Source organism: Drosophila miranda (assembly GCF_003369915.1).
Source record: "Drosophila miranda strain MSH22 chromosome Y unlocalized genomic scaffold, D.miranda_PacBio2.1 Contig_Y1_pilon, whole genome shotgun sequence".
Lineage (NCBI taxonomy): Eukaryota > Metazoa > Arthropoda > Insecta > Diptera > Drosophilidae > Drosophila > Drosophila miranda.
This window is the reverse complement of record NW_022881603.1, coordinates 42,821,820-42,845,958: the sequence shown is the minus strand read 5'-3', so window position 1 is coordinate 42,845,958 and position 24,139 is coordinate 42,821,820. Positions and strand designations below refer to the sequence as shown.

Below are 24,139 nucleotides of genomic sequence, written 5' to 3'. Positions count from 1 at the left end.
GGTGATAACTGTGTTTCAAATCTAAAAGTGTAAAAATTGTGTTCCCTTCTAATCACTCTAAGCAGTCGTCAATGGATATCCATCACGAATGCAAATCTTATTAAGCTGTTTGTAATCTACACACATTCTTTTTTCCCCTGATTTTTTCTTAACTAATACTATTGCAGAGCTGTAAGGCGATTTACTTTCTCTAATGAAGCCTTTGTTCAATAGTTCATCTATTTGGGTATCTACTTCTTTTTTCTCCTGATATGAAAGTCTTCTCGGAACAGTGCGTACAGGTTCTTCTGATTTAAGTTTGAGATTCATTTCGTAGTTATGTTGAATTGCTGGAATGTTAGTTAAGTCTGAATAGTTAAGTTTTATCAATTCCATGAATTTACTACGTTCTTTATCAGTTCGCTTTGGGTCGATATTATAGCTGTCCTCTTCTTTTCTTATTTCAATACTATATATATACGGTATATCTATGTCGGTTCTTTCTAATGATTCACTTGCCATATGCTTTTGCTCGTTATCTTTCAATAAAAGGTCAATGTTATTACAATTCAATTGGTCACTAATCTTCTCATAATTTTCATCCTTTAATAATCCATTCTTGTTGATATCTGATAACATCATCTCAGTATCTCTATTTGTCAATACTACATTTTCAATTTGGTCACTCTCAATGTTCACTAATACTCTATTTTTATCTAAGTCACTGTTCACTAATACTCTATTTTCATCTAAGTCACTGTTCACTAATACTCTATTTTCATCTAAGTCACTGTTCACTAATACTCTATTTTCATCTAAGTCACTGTTCACTAATACTCTATTTTCATCTAAGTCACTGTTTACTAATACTCTATTTTCAATTGAGACCATATTGCTTTGCGTAACTCGCTTTACATTTTCAATTTCATTTTTAAAAATTCATTTTACTCCATAATTTTCAAGGAAACTGCGCCCCAGAAGGACATTACACGAAATATAGTTGTTTGGTACAACGAAAAATATAAGTTATTTTTCAATGTTATGAAAAACTAAATTGACAATTATTTTTCCAAAAATGCTTATTCTCGAACCGTTAACTCCAAAATACTCTGTCGGTCTTAGTACACCATCAAAATTTTCATAAGGTATCGCCGAGCGCTGCATCAAATTAATAGCGCTACCGGTGTCCAACATGCCAGAATGAAATTTAATTTGATACCTGCGTTTTATATCAGTGTAAAAATATACCCCTACCTGATTAACAATAGGAACAAAAATATTGTTCTCCTCTCTGTCGTCCATTGGCGGGTTGCTGGCTGTACCCACGGAACGCTGGGTTGGCATAGGCTTCTGTTGGCAATCCTTCACCTGGTGCTGCATGGATCCACACTGGAAACACGATCCCTTCTCCCGCTTAGGTGCGGGACACGATGAAGCATAATGGCCATGTGCTGAACAATTATAGCAACGCACCTGGCTCCGGTCATTTCCGGAAGCGGTCATCCCAGTGCGCTTAAAATTCGTCTGGGTACTCTTCCTCAAAGCCTCGTATTGTCGAGCTAGCTCCTTAAGTTTTCCGATGGTCGACGCTGAATACAATAAGGCGATACTGGAAGATCGATCACGAAAACCATCAACGATTAACTGCACTGTCAATTTCTCTTCGATGTCGGCACGCATAGCAATTTCTTCCATGCGAAGAATATATCCCATTACGGAGTTTTTCTCCGGGTTGAAAAAGGTTTCCTTCAACAGAAGTACCACGTCGGCAGTTGAATTGCTGCGGCCAAAAGTTTTTAGGAAGTTTCCCTTAAACTCGTCGTAAGTCTTTGATTTGTCGACACGCATGAACAAGTCCGCCTCTGTTCCCGCCTTCATCAACATGCGCACACAACAAAGCTTAAAATTGTTGCTTTCGTTCACGCCTCCGCAAATCCGTTCAAAATTCAAGACCCATTCAGAGGCTTCATCATTTTCACTGGCAGAAAAAGGGGCAATAAGTTGCTTGACCATTCGGATGTCATCGGTCATATATGTAGTTGTCCATTACCATTTTCAGACACTTTTCCATCCGATTCAATATCCGATTTATTCACCGGACTTTCAGAAACTTCGTCCATTCCACCACTTATGGCAAGCTTACGAAGTTGCCTTAGTGTTGCGCTGGCTGGAAAAAATGATCTCCTTCTCCAGCAACCACTCTACAATTTTTTCTTTGTCAATGTTTGCCATGGTTTCCTCGGCCATTTATAAAATGTGGAAAATACTCGTTGTCGGGGATGCCAGTAGACAAATACTTATGTAGGCAGATACTTTAAATGGCTACCATCCCACTTCTGAAGTTATTGGCGCAAAAGGTCCACGGATGTTTCGTGCTTTTTATGATTTTATTTTTACTTAATTCTTTTTAACCTCCTCGTCTTGTCGATACCGCCAAAAGTGTTGATTGAACCCCAGCTCCGATCACTCGTTCTCTCATAGTTCTAGTTCGCAGAACTAGAACTATCGGATGATAATTCATATCGATACTTACGATATTTCGTACAACGTTAATAGTAAATACAATTGTAGAGTTATAATACTAAACAATCTAACAATACTAAACAATCTAACAAACGGGTTGGTTGTTTTTGTTTTAACTAGGGGTGCATTCTTGTAGCGTGTGTCTACTTCAAAGTCGATTCTATCGTTATTCAAATGATTGATCTTCCTAACTTTATTCAGTTGAGTGTTATAATCTGGTAGTCCGGCGTACAGGAAGATATCAGCTGGGGATCTTTTTGTAGTATTATGAACCGTGTTATGGTTATAAATGTATAGAATTAACTCGAATTTTGTGAGCTTGTTTTCTATGTTATCCTCACTTGAAATGATTCTTAATTTTTCATTGATCGTTTTATGTAGTCGTTCTACATCAGAAACTCCGTTTTTACTGGTAGTGATTTCGATTTTCACATTTTCCGCATTCAACCATGCTTGCAATGCTGCGCACATAAAGGCTGAATCTTTGTCGACTTTAATTCCCTGTGGCTTGCCCATTTCGTTAAAGACTTTTATGATGGCTCTCTTGGTTTCTAACCAGTCACGACTCTTAACTTCTACAAGGGTAGCGAATTTAGAATATACATCATTGCATGATAGGAATTGTTGATTGCCTACCAAATAGAAATCCATGACATACTTTTCTCTGATATTTTGTATTTCAGGGGTGATTTCGAAGGTTAGATTGGTGTTACGATGCTCAGTTTTAGCAACGTTGCACGTAGGACATTCATTGATAATATTTTGGATTAACTTTTGATAATCGGGGTAGTAGAATTTTCCTTTAAACCAATTATGATTCTTCAATATTTGTTCTTTGAATTCGGAGTAGTTCGGAATATTTATGAGTTTGGTACTGGATTTAATCAGTTTAGTGAAGTGATTTGGACTGATTATCTCCAGGAATGACCTTTGGAACAGTGGGAAGTCTACTTCGTTATGGAAATATAGTGCACTCTTTTTGGTACACACATATTCCTTTATTATATCTTTTGCTAATGATTCTGTCATTTCGGTATATGTGATTTTTATCAGTATCTTGTGGAAATAGTGGGATGTTTCTACCTTATCCTCATTACCTTTAATCAGTTCTATTTGCCTATTATAGTAATTGATTGGTCTCTCTGTAAGTGGAATATAATTTGTATTATCTTCTTGCGCGCTATGGACCGTTGCACAATCACTATTAATGGTTTCCCCGAGTAGGTTTTCGTTAATCTTTACTCTTGATAGCGCATCGGCTACATGGTTCTCCTTTCCGGGTAAATATTTTTGTTCGGAGCAGAACCCAGCCGATTAGCTGCTTGCCAAATAGCACCTAATTCTTGGCCCTCAGCCGCTTATTTTGTTTGTTACTTATGTCTATGTCACTCATTTGTTTGTTAAAGCTCTGCGCTTGCTTGCCCTGCTAAACGCTCTCTGCCAGCTCGCTCTTCGCTATTTCCGCTTTGCGTCTGCCTACCGACGTCGGCCGAGCGAAGCTGCGCTTAGCGATCGGAGCGGCAATGTAAAGGGCAGGCAAGCCACACTTGCAATTTGGATGTCACGCATTAAAGAACATATCGTAATTTTATTTCTGCGCCGAGTTTTATTTAATTCGAAATAATTAGTCGGCCGATTGGGGATAAAAAACATTATCTCCACATAAAATTTGGTGACCCCGACGTGATCTCTGAGTTGCAGTGTCAATTAATAATCATTCGCGATCGACATTCGTTAGCCCTAGCAAATTTTCGGCGGTTAAGCACAATTCGGTGCTAAAACACACTTACATACACCTACATACACGCATTGCTGGCTATTAATTTCTCTGTCGCGACAATTCGGTCAGTGCAGTGCGGTAGGCAGTGCAGCGTACTCACTAATACACACAAGCGGAGTACAAAGCGGAATCGGACAGCTCGCACAGCCGCACAGCTAAAGGCATTAGCTGTAATCCATTTGCTTTCGGTTCCCACGTTTATACGTATACAGGGTGTCTTTTTCGGTCGTGCTGAGAGACTCTTTTAAAACCTCAACATGGCAGCACCTGAGCCTACCAATGTCGCGAACGCAGCAATGCCGAGTGATGTAGATTTCTACAAGCACAAGGCCGAGTCCATCGCGCGCCAACTAAAGGCCATGGATCGCTTTCTCACCAAGGAAGAGCTTGCCGAGTTAGATGAGGCAGAACTTCAAGCTCGCTTAGAGCAGATCGAGCGAATGAATGCGGATTTCGATGCCGCTCAAACGAGCCTTGAAAGGCTGGATTTCCTGCAGTTAGCCCATGATGCCCGGCTGGACTTTTCGAATGTTTATGTCAAGGTTAGGTCCAGGCTGTCGCGGGAGTTGATGGCTGCTCGCACGGTAAATGTTGCCAATTCAACGGCTCGGCATACTCTCGAGGGTAATTCGTCGTTGTTCGCCTATAATAGTATAGGCGCGATGTTTTCGACAATGGTGCACAAAGACCATCGTAAACCAATCATCGAAAAATTCCAATATCTTCGTGGATGTCTAGATGGTGCTGCGCTGGAAACGATTCGTTCCTTGGAACTTTCTGAGGAGAACTACGACAAGGCGTTGAATTTACTAATGTTGCGATTCGATAATAAATTGTTACATTTTCAGGCACACGTCAAGGCTATTTTCGGGCTGCAAGGGGTGGAGAAGGGCTCGGCTATCGGCTTGCGCGCGCTCAGCGATAAAATCAATTCGCACTTGCGTGCACTTCAGACCTTGGCGACCCCGCAGGAGATTTCCGATGGGTTGCTGATCTTCATCATAGGCACGAAATTGGACCACAAGACCAAGGAGAAATGGGAAGATAACTTGCCGACGTCAGGATTGCCTCGGTGGTCAAGCATGGCCTCATTCTTGGAAGCAAGATGTCGGATGCTGGAAAATTTGGGATCGGCTATGGTAACAATTCCTAGCCAGCAGGTGGGAGAAAGTAAACCTAGCACCCTAATCACCTCCATTAACGATCATAATAGCTCAACATGCAAGTATTGCAAATCCTCCGATCACTACATATCCCGATGCCAGGCATTTATAGATCTCCCTGTTTTTTCTCGATACAAGCAGGTGAAGAAGCGCCATTTATGTCTAAACTGCCTCAACAAAGGCCATTCATTGCAACGCTGCAAGTCAGGGGCATGTAGAAATTGCCAAGCCAAGCATCACACACTGCTCCACATGCAGTCGGGCGCTGACGCTGAGTTGCCGTCGCCGAGCACGGAATCGACCCAGCATGATCCTGCAAGTGCCCTAGTAGCAAGCAAATATATTAGCCCTCCCCCCTCGAGTCAAAAATCTCTGCCTAGCCAAAACGTGCTGCTAGCTACTGCAATCGTATATGTCAGGGGCCGTTTTGGATCGCTTATTCCATGTCGTGCCATTTTAGATTCCGCTTCTCAGGTTAACTTTATAACATCGAGACTCGCCAATCAGCTGCAGTTAGATCCTCACCCGTCTCACGTTAAAATCGCCGGTATTGGAGAGTCAATTCTACCATCCAGCAAGGCTGTGGACATCGTCCTGCAATCTCAAGACGAAAGCTATCGCGGTTTCCTCTCTGCAATTATCACTGCCTCAATCACAGGAATGCAGCCTAACTTCGGCCTAGACGCAAAGGATTGGCCAATGCCAAATAATCTAAAACTAGCTGATCCTAATTTCGCCAAGACCCAGCGTGTCGATCTGTTGATAGGTGCTGGTTTGTTCTTCGAATTAATGTGCGTTGGACAGATTCGACTGTCAGACCAATTGCCAACATTGCAGAAGACGAAACTTGGCTGGATAGTGTCAGGAAGTATTAAAAACTCTGAGAAAGCCCGTGCGGCGCTAGCAGCCGTTGAAGATCCCCCTGTCATCTCCGCTTGCGAGACTAATTTGTGCGATATTGTAAGGCGGTTTTGGGAAGTCGATGGAGATTATTCGCCCTCATCAATTTCGGAGGAAGATGTTCATTGCGAACAGCATTTCGTCACAAACTGCATTCGCCTAGAGTCCGGAGCTTACTCCGTGCGTTTGCCAACCAAATTCAGTCTAGAGGAATTAGGAGAATCGTATCAGCAGGCGCTACGTAGATTTCTCAATTTGGAGAGGAAGCTAGCAAAAAATGCACAGCTTAAGGCAAAATATATGGAGTTTCTTCAGGAGTATCGTGATTTAGGACACATGTCGCCAGCTTCGCGGCAGTCAGACCTCCCGCAGTACTTCTTGCCTCACCATTGCGTCCACAAGCAGGATAGTACAACCACCAAATTACGCGTAGTGTTCGATGGATCTGCCAAAACAGCGTCTGGAGTATCACTGAATGATGCGCTTATGGCTGGACCCACCATCCAACCTAAAATTCTGATAACTCTACTTCGTTTCCGCTTTTTTAAAGTCGCCTTGTGTGGCGATATCTGCAAAATGTACCGCTGTGTACGCGTTTCCCATCCCGATACGCACGTGCAGTGCATCCTATGGCGCAATGACCCGAAGGAGGAGATTCAGGTGTTCAAGTTGGAGACTGTTACTTACGGAACCAAAGCTGCCGCTTTCTTAGCAATTCGTGCTATGATTCAATTGGCGAATGATGAAGAGTTGCGTTTTCCGCTTGGCGCTGATGTTGTTCGAAGAGATTTCTATGTCGATGATCTCATATCTGGAGGGGACAGCATTGATTCTGTCATCAAGATTCGTCAGCAGGTAAAGGAGCTACTTTCGAAAGGATGTTTTCCCATACGTAAATGGTGTTCCAATGAACCCGCTGCTTTGGAAGGCGTATCGGAGGCGGATCGCGAAAAGTTCCTTACCTTTCATGACGGGACTGAAGTAACCAAGGCGCTTGGTCGAGTTTGGGATCCCACCACGGACAATCTTCTGTTTAGCTTCGCTCCCGTCGGAACCGCTGCAGGCCCAATATCGAAGCGTTCGGTCCTGTCTACACTAGCTAGGTTCTACGATCCTCTAGGGCTCATCTCTCCCATCATCACAAAAGCTAAAATATTTATGCAGTCGCTATGGAACGAAAGCCTAAAGTTGAATTGGGACGAAAGCCTGCCCCAGGATCTACATACGACTTGGATTGAGCTGACTTCGCAGTTGTCGATGGTTAAAAACTTTAAGTTTCCACGTTACGTGCTTCGGCAGCAAGCCAGATTAGAAATGCAAGCGTTTTTTGATGCGAGCCAAGCAGCATATGGCGCCTGTGTATACATGCGTTCGGAAGCTCTTGGCATTGTGCAAAGTCATCTCTTATGCTCTAAATCCAGAGTCGCGTATGACGTATATGTATGACTATCCCCAAGCTTGAGCTGTCCGCTGCCCTCGTATTAGCCGAACTAGTGTCCACCATAGTTAAGGGATTATCAGCTCCATGCCAAATACATTGCTGGTCGGATTCGTCCATAGCCCTTGCCTGGATTCGAGAATCACCATTGAATTTTAATATATTTGTTTCTAATCGAGTTCAGCGGATTCAGGAGCTCACCGCTGGAATGACTTGGCATCACGTGCCCACAAATTTTAATCCTGCCGACATCATATCACGTGGAGCCACGCCCGCTGAACTAATGGATAGCAGCCTTTGGATCTCTGGACCACCATTCTTGCGTCTTGAGAGCTCAGAGTGGCCTGCAGGCTTGCAATTGCCGACCGATGTACCAGAACGTCGTCATGGAGCATTGGTTGTTTCAAACGAAAGGGATGTATCGTACGATTGCAAATTTCAAAACTCATTCGGATCCATGCAGCGCGTCTTTGCTTACATATATCGATTCTACATTCTCAAGGACAAAAGCATAGCGCGGTCGAAGGGTCAACTTACCGTAATCGACATCAAAAATGGTACGCATTTGCTCATAAGGGCAATACAGCAGCAACAATTTTCGGAAGAGATAAGGGCCCTCGCCAGCAAACAGGCCCTACCCCAAAAAGCACGATGGCCTCACTGAATCCATTTCTGGATAGCTTTGGATTGCTGCGTTTTGGAGGCCGCCTCCAAAATGCCGAATTGGACTACGACGCGAAGCACCCGATCCTGCTTCCTAAGGGACATCCTGTCACTGTCTCTATTATTATCTTCTTTCACGAAAGGTTTCTCCACGCAGGAGCTCAAGGATTGCTCGGACTGCTTCGGCAAAAATTCTGGCCTATTGGTGGACGCAAATATGTTGCGGGAATCATTCGCAAATGTGTTAGATGCTTTCGTTTGAAGCCAGTGCTGAGGGAACATATCATGGGAAACTTGCCTGCGGATCGCGTAAGGACTAATCCAGCATTCCACACAACGGGCGTTGATTTTTGCGGACCCTTTTATCCCAAGCCGGAAGTCAGAAGCAGGCCCCCTATCAAATGTTACATCGCTGTCTTCGTATGCTTTAGCACCAAAGCAACTCATTTGGAAGTCGTTCGGGATCTATCTACAGAATCCTTTCTGGCAGCATTAAGGCGTTTTATAAGTCTACGTCCCAAACCTCGAATCATCTGGTCAGACAACGCTACAAATTTTGTAGGAGCAAAAAATGAGCTTTTGGAGCTTCGGCAAATGTTCCTCAGCGATCCTCATACGTCGGCTGTGTCACATCTCTGCGTTTCTAGTGGAATCGACTGGAAATTCATCCCCCCTCGCTCACCTCATTTTGGGGGTTTGTGGGAGGCGGCTGTTAAAGCAGCTAAATATCATTTTCATCGCATCGTCGGGACCTACATTTTTACTCTTGATGAAATTCAGACCTTGGCTTGTGAAATCTCTGCTTTGTTAAATTCCCGTCCGCTTTATGCAATTACAGAAAGTCCCGATGATCTAGATGTGCTCACGCCAAACCACTTTCTCAATGGAGCCCCGAAAGCTGCATTCGACGAGCCAGATGTGGCGCATCTCCGGGTCAACCTACTTAGTCGATGGCAGCGGCTGTGTCAAATGAAGCAGGCGTTTTGGAGAAAATGGAGCACGGCGTATCTTTCGATTCTTCAGGAGCGGAGCAAGTGGCGGTCATCGTCTCCAAACAGAAAGCTAGGAGCGCTCGTCATGATCAAGGAGGAAACGCTGCCACCATTAAGGTGGCCGCTTGGCCGCATTGAGAGCGTCATCCCAGGAAAAGATGGAACCATCAGAGTAGCCGTCATCCGCACTCAAAAAGGCCTTTTCAAGAGGGCCGTTGGAAAAATAGCGGTTCTGCCCCTTCAGGATGGATCTGTTGAAAGCCTTTGCCTTCCAACGGGGGGTGAATGTTCGGAGCAGAACCCAGCCGATTAGCTGCTTGCCAAATAGCACCTAATTCTTGGCCCTCAGCCGCTTATTTTGTTTGTTACTTATGTCTATGTCACTCATTTGTTTGTTAAAGCTCTGCGCTTGCTTGCCCTGCTAAACGCTCTCTGCCAGCTCGCTCTTCGCTATCTCCGCTTTGCGTCTGCCTACCGACGTCGGCCGAGCGAAGCTGCGCTTAGCGATCGGAGCGGCAATGTAAAGGGCAGGCAAGCCACACTTGCAATTTGGATGTCACGCATTAAAGAACATATCGTAATTTTATTTCTGCGCCGAGTTTTATTTAATTCGAAATAATTAGTCGGCCGATTGGGGATAAAAAACATTATCTCCACAATTTTATTTTGAAGTCAAATTCATTTAATTTGATCTTCCATCGTTGTAGCTTCATATTTGGTACCTTGAGGTTATTCAACCAAATCAAGGGTTTGTGATCACTCAATATCTCAAACGTTCTACCAAACAGGTATGATCCGAAATACTTAGTTGCCCAAACTATAGCTAGTAATTCCTTTTCTATTGCTGAATAATTGATTTCGTGTTCGTTTAAGGTTCTACTTGCATAGCAGATTGGTTTGTGTTCTTGCGACAACACTGCTCCTAATGCAATGTTACTTGCATCGGTTGTTACCGTGAACATTCTGTTGAAATCTGGGAATGCGAGGATGGGGTCTGAGGTGATAAGTACTTTCAATTTTTCGAAGGCCTCGACGTATTTTTCCTCTGTTGGGTCTATGACTGCTCGTTTCTTTAATTTGAGTGTCATAGGTTTTGCTATATTAGCGAAGTTGGGAATGAATTTCCTATAGAATCCACATAAACCTATGAATGATTTTATTTTTGTGGTTGTATTGGGTATTGGGAACTTTATTATGGCAGATATTTTCTTTGGATTAGGAACTATGCCGTTAGTTGTTACTACATGGCCTAGGAATTCCGTTTCTTTCTTCAGGAATTCACACTTATCCATTTGTAGCCTTAAGTTGGCGTCTCTCAACTTTCCAAATACTCTCCTTAGTGACAACAGGTGTTCTTCCAATGAAGTGGAAAATATAATGATGTCGTCTAAGTATACGAGGCAATCTTTGAAGATTAACTCTTCTAGCAGATTGTTCATACATCTTTGGAAGGTAGCGGGGGCAGTGGTTAGCCCAAAGGGCATACGAGTGAACTCGTAATGACCATGCTTCGTGGAGAAAGCTGTTTTTGCGATTGAGCTAGGTTCCATAGGAATTTGATGGAATCCCTTAGCTAAATCGATTGTTGTGAAATATTGGCACCTACCTAGTTTATCTAGTATTTCGTCCATTCTGGGTGTAGGAAATTTATCCTTTATTGTCACCTCGTTTAGACTTCTATAATCTACTACCATACGATATTTCTGCTTTCCTGAAGCATCTATTTTCTTTGGTATCATAGCGATGGGTGCACAATAGGGAGAGTTCGACTTACGAATGATTTCCTGTCTAATCATATCTTTGATTTGTTGAGTCACTTCTTGATCGTGTATTTGAGCATATTTATATGGTCGACGATATACAGGATCTTCGTGATGGGTTTTAATTTCGTGCTTTATAGTACTAGTGAAGGTCAAAATGTCACCTTCTTTATACTGCACGTCCTTAAATTCATAGAGAGCTTTCTTTAGTTTCTCCTTTTCTTCGTCATTTAAATGTTCCAACCTTAGCTGGTTGCATTCCCTTAATTCATTCTCTAATGCGGAAGCGAAGTATTGCTCTCCTTCAGGAGATGGGTCAAGGCACTTAGGTGTAGTTATATCTTCCTTTGAAGATGGCTTATCACCTTTGTGTGCGGTCTTGCCGACGGCAATTGCTTCTCCACTTTGGATGATTGGGTATGACCTTTCTCCTAACGTTACCGTTTCATTTCGGTAATCGATGACTGCTTTGCTGGCCATCAAATATTCTCTGCCTAAGAGTATGTCATAATTTTCAGAAAAATTATGAATATAAAATTTTTGTTTTGTCGGACAGTTTTTGGTTGCATTACGTGTAATGCTCTGAGTCAGACGGACGGGTCCATTGATGGTATGGACGGTGAGGTTGTCGCTATCGACTTTGGAATCTGTATAGTTTTCTTTTATTATATTTATTGACGATCCCGAGTCCGCGATACCTCTTAATTTTTTATTATTTACGATTATTTCTATATATGGTCTTCCTCGATTTCTTCCGAGGCACTCTGCTGAAAATTTACATCCATTTTCATTTGTCCGCTTTGGCTTTCCCTAGATCGTTTGACTGGCTGATTAGGTGCACTGCTACCTGCCTGAGTCTGATTGATTTGATAGTTTGTGTGATTCTGGACTCTGCCTGGTTTAAGGAATTTCTAAATTCGTTAAATAATCCTTTATTATTTACGGCATTATTTCCTGCATTATTTCGATTCGATCCAAGATTATTTCTGGAAGTACTTGGGTTTTGATTGTTATAATCGTTACTACTATAGCGAGGGTAATAAGTTCCAACATTCCTACGATTGTTATTTCCGTTTCTTGAGTGTTCGTGATTCTTGTTATCAGTTACGAAATTTTCGTAGATTCCTAACTCTTGAGCTGATTTTTCTAGATTAGCCATAGTAGAAATGTCTTTCTTTGCTAAAATGATGAACAGTTTATTGGGTAGAGCATCTTCTATGGTATGTCTGGTGGCATTTGCCAGAGCGTTTTTAAAGATTATCTTATTTTCTGGGCTAGTCTCCAGATTTAGTTTACTTACTATAACATTTGACTTAATTTCTAGTTCCTCTACGAACTTACGAATATTCCCATTGAATTTGGTGTCGTGTAATTGTTGTAGCAGCGTTTCGTATGGAGTGTGGTTGTTGAATTTGCTGATTAGGGCTGCTTTTAGATCGGTCCAGGTGTTGGGTTAAAGGCTTTGTGATAAAAGTTGTGCTCGTCCGCACAGTTGACCCTCAGTGGCTCCGTACATGATGCTTTGTTGCCGGATGTCTTCTGTTGGGTACAATTCGGAGATGTACTCAATCCTGCTTATGAACGAGCTAAGGCGTTCTTGGCATCCGTCGTATGGTGGAATTTGCCTGATTGACTTCAAGGCTTGGTTCAGGTGTATTTCTGTTAGCGGCATGTTGATTTCTTTTTATTTATTTATTTTTTTTAATATTAATTGAGTTTCAATCGTGTGTAGATTCTTTGGCGGATCTCTTTAGTATTAGCGTTACTTTTTCTCTGATCACTGTAGGTTATTACGCACTGTAACTGTCACTACGCCAATTGATCGTCTTAAAAAAAGGATTCACTTTTAACTGAGATCCTACCGGTTGCGCCAATTAAATATGCGACACTTCAGTTTACGTTTTAAAAAAGGTTTTATTCTTTCACTTAAGCTTAGCGTACATTGGTTAGTTATTTCCCCGACGATGACTGAGGTCTGAAGTCTTGAACGGAATTAACTTTTGTTGAATTCTCCGACGGTGTCGCGATTGACGTTTGTCTTGAACAGAACTGAGTTGGCTTCTTAGATGCAGACTATTTATATTATGATGCTCGGTTTGGGATTCGGATTTGGATTCGGAGGAGTTGGCTTCGACTTCGGCTTCGGAGATGGAGTACGTGACTCGATCGATATGTGGGAAAGGCGGCTTTTGATGAAAGGCTTCCGCTGCGTATTATCGGTGTTGCATTACTTGGGGTGGCTGAGAATAGGGCCTCTGATTGGTCAGTTAGGATGGTGTGATTCTTGAGAATCGATTCGTAATTGATCTCTGAAGAGTGGCGTGATTCTGGTGCGGCTGGATTCTAGTGCGGCTGGATTCTAGTGCGGCATCTATTGTTTTATGTTCAACTTCCAGTTTAGGGTGTTTGTTTACATTGCCTGCAATCGGCTACGCGTGGTCCATTTCGAGCGTGAGATTGTTTATGAGGGTTCGAAGCTGAGGGTGTCGTATTGTTTATAGTATTGTGGGTGCAGGGTAATAGACATAGACAAGGGTATGCGGAGCATGGACTATAGATATGTCACTATATATATATATATATATATATATATATTATATAATATTATATATAATTAATGTAAATTAACTTTTAACTTCCCAAAGCGTCAGCAATCGGTGGCAGCGACGTCCCCTGGCGAGCGCAGCAGCGACGTCCGTCCTCAGCCGCTATGCAGGCAGCGACGTCCGGCCTCAGCCTCCAGTGACGCCAGCAGAGGCACCGAAAAGCGCGCGAAGCAACGACGTAAGTTAGAAACTTTTTGTAAACTTTTAATAGCACGGTTTTATTATATGTTCTTCTTTCTTGATCGGCGTATTCGAATGAATGTGTGTTGGCATATCGATACTTGTCAAGGACAAGTATCGATATATCGAGTACATTGGTATTTCTTATAATACTATCGATGAGTAAATCTTAAACTAATATTCAAATCTTATAAACTAATATTCATATCTTACATTCGGGCAACCTGACTACAGATCGCCCACGATCTACACACTAAGGCATACAGTTGGTTAAACATTTCTTATTCGGTATTGTCTTACTTAACATACTATTTCATCGATTAACAACATGAGACCATGGTTTTATCCTTACACTCTACCCAGGGTTTAAGCCTTGCTGGTTCTAATATACTTCGGAATGGCATTTGCGTCAACTGACAGTCCTCAATGTCGACAACCTCATAACGATCATTATCCAATACTCTATTGATCCTGTACGGTCCTCGATACTTTGGTGCGAACTTCTTATTGGTCCCCGGTGTTGTGTCCACATGCCGGACTGTTACATAGTCACCAGGTTCATACTTTAATGGGGCTCTATGTTTATGGGCATACATCTTCTCATTTCTTTTCTGCGACAACCGTATGTTCTCACTTGCTATTTCTCTTATAGTTTCCAACTCTCTAAGTTCTGACGCTAACTTCTCCTCTAGGTATTCGGTTAATTCATCTACAACGGGTCCTTTCTGGGGTATTCCAAATAACAATGTGCTAGGTGTCTTTTTCGTACTGCTGTTAACGGAGTTATTAATGGCGTGCTCTACCTTGCTCATCAACCTATACCAATCGGCTTGCTCAAGGGGCTCTGACAGTTTTCCTAACATAGGAGTAAGAACACGATTCACCCGCTCCACTTGGCCATTCGCCTGCGGTGCACCTGTAGCTACCTTAATGTGCTCTATCCCTCTCTCCTGCAGAAAACTAGAGAACTCTAACGAGGTGAAACAGGTCCCACGATCTGATATTATCCTAGTAGGGCGACTATAGAAATCAAAATATTTACTTAAGGCATCCTTCGCTTCCCGCGTGCTGGTACTATTAACCGGGAACAATTTGACAAACTTAGTGAATGCATCTATTACCACAAGGAGGTGTTTTCGCTTAGATCTAATACTCGGCAACGGACCCAAATGATCAACATGTAGGGTATGAAATGGAACACACGACTTTGGGATACTATGGAGCGTTCTGTTATGGATTGTTTTAGGCATCGAGTGTAGTATACACGGTAGACAGTTTCTGATTAACCTTGCCACTTTACTTCTCATTGACGGAAACCTGTAGGTCCTCAAAAGGTCACTCACGCACTTCTCTGCGGCCAGATGTCCTAGTTTTTCGTGTGACCGCCTTATCAACTGCTCTTCCATACACATTGGTACATAGAAACATAGTTTGTTTTCACAACTCCTCTTGTAAACAATACCATCTATCATTTCAAAATCTACTTCAATTCCATCCTCTAGCATTTTTCGAATCCTAACTACTTCCTTGTCTCGCATCTGTTCTGTTTGCAATATCAAATCAACATCTTCTGGCGTTGCACCTACTACCCCAACTATCAATGATTTTAGTAATCTTTCCTCCTGAAACTCTAACTTGTCCCTCTCTACTGTATCCTCAACACATTTTTTCTCTTTATCTGAATTCCTACTACTAATGTACTTTACTCCCCCCACCACATCGTTAACGCTTCCTCTACATTGGCTCAAATCTCTAATTTCAATCTTCCATCAATCCTCTTCCCTATATTCACTATTCTCTATGTTATCTCTACAATCACCACCAAGGTTCTCTCTATCATCAGACTTCCACCTATTTCCCAATCTACTTCCTACTGCACTTGATTCTCCACACTCAATCGCAGGGTTCTGTACGGTACTACTACGCTCTCTATTGATATTTAATTCTCTACACCTTATCACAGGGTTCTCTACGGTACCTCTATGCTCACAACCAGTGTTGTCTCTACTTACACTATTCCTTGTATATTGTTTTCTACTCTCATCTTTTTCTAAATTAGACTTTTCTAAACCGTATTTGACTCTATAACCATCCTCTACCATATTCGTCACTTGATCTTGTCTGCTCAGCGCATCAACGTGCGCCATACTGGCCCCAGTTCTGTGCATAATGGAGTAATCATAGTTCTCTAACTCTTGGGACCACCGTGCTATCTTAGGACTAATTGACTTTCTGGTTAACGTCTGTACTAACGAATTACAATCCGTGATTATTTTGAAGGACCTATGCTCCAAATATGCTCTAAAACGCCTCAATGCATAAATTATAGCCAATGTCTCTAGTTCGAAACTATGATAACGTGATTCTCTTTCTGTTGTTTTGCCGGAATAATAGGACACAGGGTGCATCTTCCCATCATCTTGTCTTTGCATCAGTATTGCGCCATAACCGTATGAACTTGCGTCTGTATGTAATTCCGTTTCTCTATTTGGGCTAAAAATGGCTAATACCGGAGGATTTGCCAACGCATTCTTAAGAGTTTCAAACGTCTTCACCTGTTCTCTATTCATGGGAAACGGACCACCTTCTTTTAACAACTGCACCAAGGGCTTAGCTGTCGGCGCAAATGACAACATGAAACGTCGAAAATACGAAAAGAATCCCAAGCATGAGTGCAGTGCTTTTACATTTTGAGGGACTGGGTATTTTTTCAAGGCCTCATGGGAATCACTAGGAACTATTCCGTTTTGATTAACTTTATACCCCAGGAAATCGATGTTTCGATTGACAAACCTACACTTTTTTAGATTTATCTCTAAATTTTGCTCGCTAAACCGAATGCATAGTCTTTTTAATATATCCATGTGTTCTTCAACTGTTTTAGTCGCTACTAATATATCATCCATGTACACTACAATGCTTTTGTTCCTAATAAAGTCTCATAAGAGCTCCGAAATAAATCTCTGAAAAATAGCGGATCCATTTTTTAACCCAAAGGGCATTCTCAAGTACTCATACTGTCCTTGCGGTGTCACAAACGATGTATACGGAACTGATTTTTCTTCTACGCCTATTTGATGATACCCACTTTTCAAATCTATAATGGAAAAACAGCACTTATTTTCTAAAAACTCAAGACAGTCCCCAATAAGGGGCAATGGGAAATTATCTTTAACAATTCGTTTGTTCAGACCACGGTAATCGACACACATTCTAAGTTCTCCTGATTTTTTTTTTACTAGGACCAACGGGGAATCATATGTAGACTCACTATGACGGATTACTTTCTTTTCTAACAGATCATCTACTATTTCAGCTACTTTCTCTCTCTCATGGTAGGATAAACGACGCGGAGTACAATGAAATGGTGTTGTTTCTGTTACACGAATCTGCATCTGATACTTTGGTGGTGCTTTAAAGTCAAATTCTTTGTGTAAATAGTATGTCTTAATAACTTCCCTACACTTTTCTGCAAGAGTGAGGCCAAATTCGAAACCTACGTTAATATGTTCCTCTTCATCAATCTCTACCGACGCACAAAAGTTACTGAATTCGTCGCCTTGATTCATATTCTCGATGGCCATTTTGTCATTCCTTGAGTTTTCTTGTGTCTGATTTTTAAATGGATTAGAACGTTTGATTAGCTCGCTTCTTTCTGATTGATTACCATCTAACTTATCATATAGTCTTATGTTAATATTATTTTTACGTTCGGTGAATAAAGACGCGCAGGTTAAACTAATAGCTTTTTGCTTTAACGAACTTAATGATGTGTGTTGCTTCGCATTGATATTTTTCTTATGAACTAATTTTACTTCAATAACTTTAAGGGCATCGCGTCCCAACAATACCGGCAAAGGCAGCATGTTATCATCTACGATGTTTAATAAAACGATATATTTCTTTGTGCAAAATTCAATATGGCACTTAAATTTTCCCCATATGGGAATTGGTTGTCCTCCTAGTCCATAGTATTTCCTAACTTCATTATAGGCTTCAACTATAGCCGACTTCGGTATCAAAGACTTATGAATAAAACTTACAGGGCTACCTGTATCAAATAGACTAAAAATACTGACGCCTCTTTGTTCACCAAACGGAAGTCATAAAGTGATTAACTGGACAGCCGCTAAATCGTCGTTGGTTTTTTTTCCTTGGCGCTCCTCATCTTGAACTGCAGCTACCCTAGTGGCTATCTTTCGTTTCGGGCACTGCGAATATAGGTGGCTGGTACTCCAACAGTTAAAACATGCCCCATCCGGTCTCTTTGGCTGACTGCATTGTTCATCGCAGAGTTTTTTTTTTTGTTTTTTTTGGGCAAACCCCACACCTTATATGTCAACTTTTAATAGCACGGTTTTATTATATGTTCTTCTTTCTTGATCGGCGTATTCGAATGAATGTGTGTTGGCATATCGATACTTGTCGAGGACAAGTATCGATATATCGAGTACATTGGTATTTCTTATAATACTATCGATGAGTAAATCTTAAACTAATATTCAAATCTTATAAACTAATATTCATATCTTACATGTTATTAGTTTCTAACTAACGATCGGCGCAGAAAAACTAAGGCCCTATACCTTAATAAGCAAGCACTAATTTTATTTAATAAGTTAAAAGCTAAACTAGTTTGAATGGGTTTAATTCGAAATCGGTAATCGGTAAAAAGTCTCTATCGCTCTGCCTGGCTCGATATCAACTGGTCCCACCGAAAAACGGCCTATTGAGATTTCGCGGTCTTTTTACGAGTGAGTCACTCAAGAAAGAGAGAACGGAGTCAAAGCATGCGGAAAGAGACTTACATGGTGAATGCACGAATAAGGTGGCGTATGATAATCGCCGAAAGACAGCAAGTGTGGTGATGACGTCATCTTGTTAATAAAGACACTTGCATCCATATGTAAATGTGTAAGGATGTGAACAGACAGTTGATAGAACTCTTTTCTGAGTGGGGCAGAGAAGCATGCGGAACAAACGGACAATTCAATTCATGTTTTCCAAATAGACATACTAGGTGAATTCACCAATAAGGTGCCGTATGATAATCGCTGAAAGAGAGCAGCTGTGGTGATGACGTCACCTTGTTAGACATTTGCAGCTTTTGTATGTATGGACATTTGCTCTATTGAGAGAACACTTGTCTGTGTAGGCCAGAGAACTGAGAGAATAACTCAAATAACGGAAAAAAATGGAGCGGCTTTTTTCTCATTTCTTCCATACGCATATTTGGAGTGAAAACATTTTCGTGTCCCCCTCCCTTACTGTAACGGTTAACAAATTGTTTACCAATTGCCGGGGCCTGGGTGATGCTCTCTCCCTCTTTTTGGCTTGCGGAAAGAGTGAGAGAGCCCCTGGTGTTAAGATTTCGCGGTTTTTTTACAGCCAATTCTCATTCTTTCTAAAGGCATTTATATCACTTTCACACTTGCATTCGCTGGTCCCCTTCCACTCCCTAAACATAACGGCTCATTCAAACAGCTGCATATATGTACACATACTATATAATGTTTATTTATTTATTTATTTACAAATTTATGTTCATTGCTCTCGCTCTTCCTCTTTGGACAAGTGATATTGCTGGGCATGCTGTGTGTCTCTCTCTATTTAGTCTTTTTGTAGGCAAATGGACAGATTGATTTGTTAATGTGGGAGGGGGTGATTGAACTGAGACATGGACAAGCTGACACCGCGGTGCGCTTGTTTGAAGAGAGAGGGGCATCGGGGCATCGGGGCATCGGGTATCCCTCTTTTTTGGATAAAGGGGTATTGGTCAGAATGTTGAGCGTAAAACAAAGAAAAAGACATCGCTATTGCACAGCAAGCCTTGCATTGCCGGGGGTTGTTTTTATTTTTTTCAGGGCAGAGAGATAGAGAGAGAGGGAGATAGAGACGGCGAACGCATAGCTGCGTAGCCACTGCCAATTGTTTTGCTCCTTTTGGCTATAAAAATGATCCGATCTGATCCAGATTCAGCAACCGGATAGATATGGTCATTCTCTATGATTCTGCGTTTTTAATATTCTCGAATGTGCAATATTGTGGATGCAACAGATTTTCGTCCTTTGTGTGGGCGGAAGGGGGTGGGACGAAATTTCGAGATATACGTTTTATAGTGAGATCTAACAGAAGTGCGGATACCAAATTTGGTTACTCTAGCCTTAATAGTCTCTGAGATTTGTGAATATCCCCAGATTTTCGTCCTTTGCGTGGGCGGAAGGGGGTATGGCGAAATTTTGAAACAAACTCGTCTCGGTCCGATATATAAGGAGTGTGGATACCAAATTTGGTTGCTCTAACTTTTATAGTCTCTGAGATCTAGGCGCTAATGTTCTACTCTAAGCAAAGCCGCCTATGCTACCTGTGTGTTAGAGAGAGACAGGGCGAGAAAAAATGAAATTGTTTTCTTGATGCTGGCTATAATAATAATACGATCCAATTCAGATTCTGCAGTCTAAAAGATATGGTCATTCTCTACGATTCTCCGTTTTTGGTTTTATCGTATCGTCGAAACTGTGGATGCCACAGATTTTCGCCCTTTGAAATATTTTTGTAGCAGTGACATATCACAGAAGTCTGGATCCAAAACATCGTTGTTCTAGCTCTTATAGTCTTTGAGCACTAGGCGCTAATAGGGACGGACAGACGGACGGACGGACAGACGGACAGACGGACAGACAGACAGGGCTCAATCGACTCGGCTATTGATGCTGATCAAGAATATATATACTTTATGGGGTCGGAAACGATTCCTTCGGACGTTACACACATCCACTTTTACCACAAATCTAATATACCCCAATACTCATTTTGAGTATGGGGTATAACAAAAACGAGGGGGAACGTTGTGAGTTGCTGCGGACACCGCAACTCTACAGCTATACCCGATACTTAGTCAGTATGGCTCTCCTCCGGCAGACGCCGCTAATATTGAACGACACGACAAAGAGTGCGTGCGAGAGAGACAGAAAATCAGTCTGAGCGTGACGTCGCGCGCTGCGTAGCCAGTGCAAATTGATTTGTTCCTTTTGGGTATAAAAATGATCCGATCTCGAATCTGCAATATTGTGGATGCAACAGATTTTCGTCCTTTGTGGGGGCGGAAGGGGGTGGGGCGAAATTCTGAGTTATACGTTTTATAGTGAGATCTAACAGGAGTGCGGATACTAAATTTGGTTACTCTAGCCTTAATAGTCTCTGAGATTTATGAATATCTCCAGATTTTCGTCCTTTGCGGGGGCGGAAGGGGGTGTGGCGAAATTTTGAAACAAACTCGTCTCGGTCCGATATATTAGGAGTGTGGATACTAAATTTGGTTGCTCTAGCTTTTATAGTCTCTGAGATCTAGGCGCTAATGTTTTACTCTAAGCAAAGCCGCCTATGCTACCTGTGTGTTAGAGAGAGACAGGGCGAGAAAAAATTAAATTGTTTTCTTGATGCTGGCCATAATAATAATACGATCCAATTCAGATTCTGCAGTCTAAAAGATATGGTCATTCTCTACGATTCTCCGTTTTTGGTTTTATCTCATCGTCGAAACTGTGGATGCGACAGATTTTCGCCTTTTGTGGGGGCGGAAGTGGGCGGGGCAAAGTTTTGAAATATTTTTGTAGCAGTGACATATCACAGAAGTCTGGATCCAAAACATCGTTGTTCTAGCTCTTATAGTCTTTGAGCACTAGGCGCTGAAGGGGACGGACAGACGGACGGACGGACGGACGGACAGACAGACAGGGCTCTATCGACTCGGCTATTGATGCTGATCAAGAATATATATACTTTATGGGGTCGGAAACGATTCCTTCAGGACGTTACACACATCCACTTTTACCACAAATCTATTATACCCCAATACTCATTTTGAGTATCGGGTATAACAAAAACGAGAGGGAACGTTGTGAGTTGCTGCGGACACCGCAACTCTACGGTTATACGCGATACTAAGTCAGTATGGCTCTCCTCCGGCAGACGCCGCTAATATTAAACGACACGACAAAGAGTGCGTGCGAGAGAGACAGAAAATCAGTCTGAGCGTGACGTCGGGCGCTGCGTAGCCACTGCAAATTGATTTCTTCTATGGCTATAAAAATGATCTGATCTGATCCAGATTCAGCAATCTGATAGATATGGTCATTATCTATGATTCTGCGTTTTTAGTTTTCTCGATGCATGATGGCAGCAATATCTGATAGATATGTCATTATCTATGATTTCTGCGTTTTTAGTTTTCTCGAATGTGCAATATTGTGATGCAACAGATTTTCGTCCGTTTGTGCGTGGGCGGAAGCGGTGGTGTGCGGTGCGAAATATGTCTGATGAATATGTATGCAACAGATTTTCGTCCTTTGTGTGGGCGGAAGGGGGTGGGCGAAATTTTGAGATACACGTTTTATAGTAAGATCTAATAGGAGTGCGGATACCAAATTTGGTTACTCTAGCCTTAATAGTCTCTGAGATTTATGAATATCCCCAGATTTTCGTCCTTTGCGGGGGCGGAAGGGGTGTGGCGAAATTTTGAAACAAACTCGTCTCGGTCCGATATATTAGGAGTGTGGATACCAAATTTGGTTGCTCTAGCTTTTGTAGTCTCTGAGATCTAGGCGCTAATGTTTTACTCTAAGCAAAGCCGCCTATGCTACGTGTGTGTTAGAGAGAGACAGGGCGAGAAAAAATGAAATTGTTTTCTTGATGCTGGCTATAATAATAATACGATCCAATTCAGATTCCGCAGTCTAAAAGATATGGTCATTCTCTACAATTCTACGTTTTTGGTTTTCTCATATCTTTAAAATTGTGGATGCCACAGATTTTCGTCCTTTGTGGGGGCGGAAGTGGGCGGGCGAAGTTTTGAAATATTTTTGTAGCAGTGACATATCACAGAAGTCTGGATCCAAAACATCGTTGCTCTAGCTCTTATAGTCTTTGAGCACTAGGCGCTGAAGGGGACGGACAGACGGACAGACGGACGGACGGACAGACAGACAGGGCTCAATCGACTCGGCTATTGATGCTGATCAAGAATATATATACTTTATGGGGTCGGAAACGATTCCTTCTGGACGTTACACACATCCACTTTTACCACAAATCTAATATACCCCAATACTCATTTTGAGTATCGGGTATAACGAGGGGGAACGTTGTGAGTTGCTGCGGACACCGCAACTCTACAGTTATACCCGATACTAAGTCAGTATGGCTCTCCTCCGGCAGACGCCGCTAATATTAAACGACACGACAAAGAGTGCGTGCGAGAGAGACAGAAAATCAGTCTGAGCGTGACGTCGGGCGCTGCGTAGCCACTGCAAATTGATTTGTTCCTATTGGCTATAAAAATGATCTGATCTGATCCAGATTCAGCAATCTGATAGATATGGTCATTATCTATGATTCTGCGTTTTTAGTTTTCTCAATGTGCAATATTGTGGATGCAACAGATTTTCGTCCTTTGTGTGGGCGGAAGGGGGTGGGCGAAATTTGAGATACACGTTTTATAGTAAGATCTAACAGGAGTGCGGATACCAAATTTGGTTACTCTAGCCTTAATAGTCTCTGAGATTTTTGAATATCCCCAGATTTTCGTCCTTTGCGGGGGCGGAAGGGGGTGTGGCGAAATTTTGAAACAAACTCGTCTCGGTCCGATATATTAGGAGTGTGGATACCAAATTTGGTTGCTCTAGCTCTTGTAGTCTCTGAGATCTAGGCGCTAATGTTTTACTCTAAGCAAAGCCGCCTATGCTACGTGTGTGTTAGAGAGAGACAGGGCGAGAAAAAATGAAATTGTTTTCTTGATGCTGGCTATAATAATAATACGATCCAATTCAGATTCCGCAGTCTTAAAGATATGGTCATTCTCTACAATTCTACGTTTTTGGTTTTCTCATATCTTTAAAATTGTGGATGCCACAGATTTTCGTTCTTTGTGGGGGCGGAAGTGGGCGGGGCGAAGTTTTGAAATATTTTTGTAGCAGTGACATATCACAGAAGTCTGGATCCAAAACATCGTTGCTCTAGCTCTTATAGTCTTTGAGCACTAGGCGCTGAAGGGGACGGACAGACGGACAGACGGACGGACGGACAGACAGACAGGGCTCAATCGACTCGGCTATTGATGCTGATCAAGAATATATATACTTTATGGGGTCGGAAACG

General features: G+C 42.1%; 1 protein-coding gene across 1 annotated transcript; it reads right to left on the bottom strand.

The window, feature by feature from the left end:
* Positions 1 to 1,043: 1,043 nt before the first annotated feature.
* Positions 1,044 to 2,007, bottom strand: LOC117190479. The gene is made up of 2 exons (XM_033395550.1): positions 1,234 to 2,007; positions 1,044 to 1,156 (listed from the first exon to the last, which is right to left on the bottom strand). The coding sequence occupies exons 1-2, from the start codon at positions 1,990 to 1,992 to the stop codon at positions 1,148 to 1,150; spliced, it is 768 nt and encodes a 255-aa protein (XP_033251441.1). The 5' UTR covers positions 1,993 to 2,007; the 3' UTR covers positions 1,044 to 1,147.
* Between the last annotated feature and the right edge of the window lie 22,132 nt (positions 2,008 to 24,139).

What these genes read in the sequence shown, in the direction of transcription:
- LOC117190479 (XM_033395550.1), bottom strand. Translation starts at nt 1,992, where the DNA reads ATGGTCAAGCAACTTATTGCCCCTTTTTCTGCCAGTGAAAATGATGAA.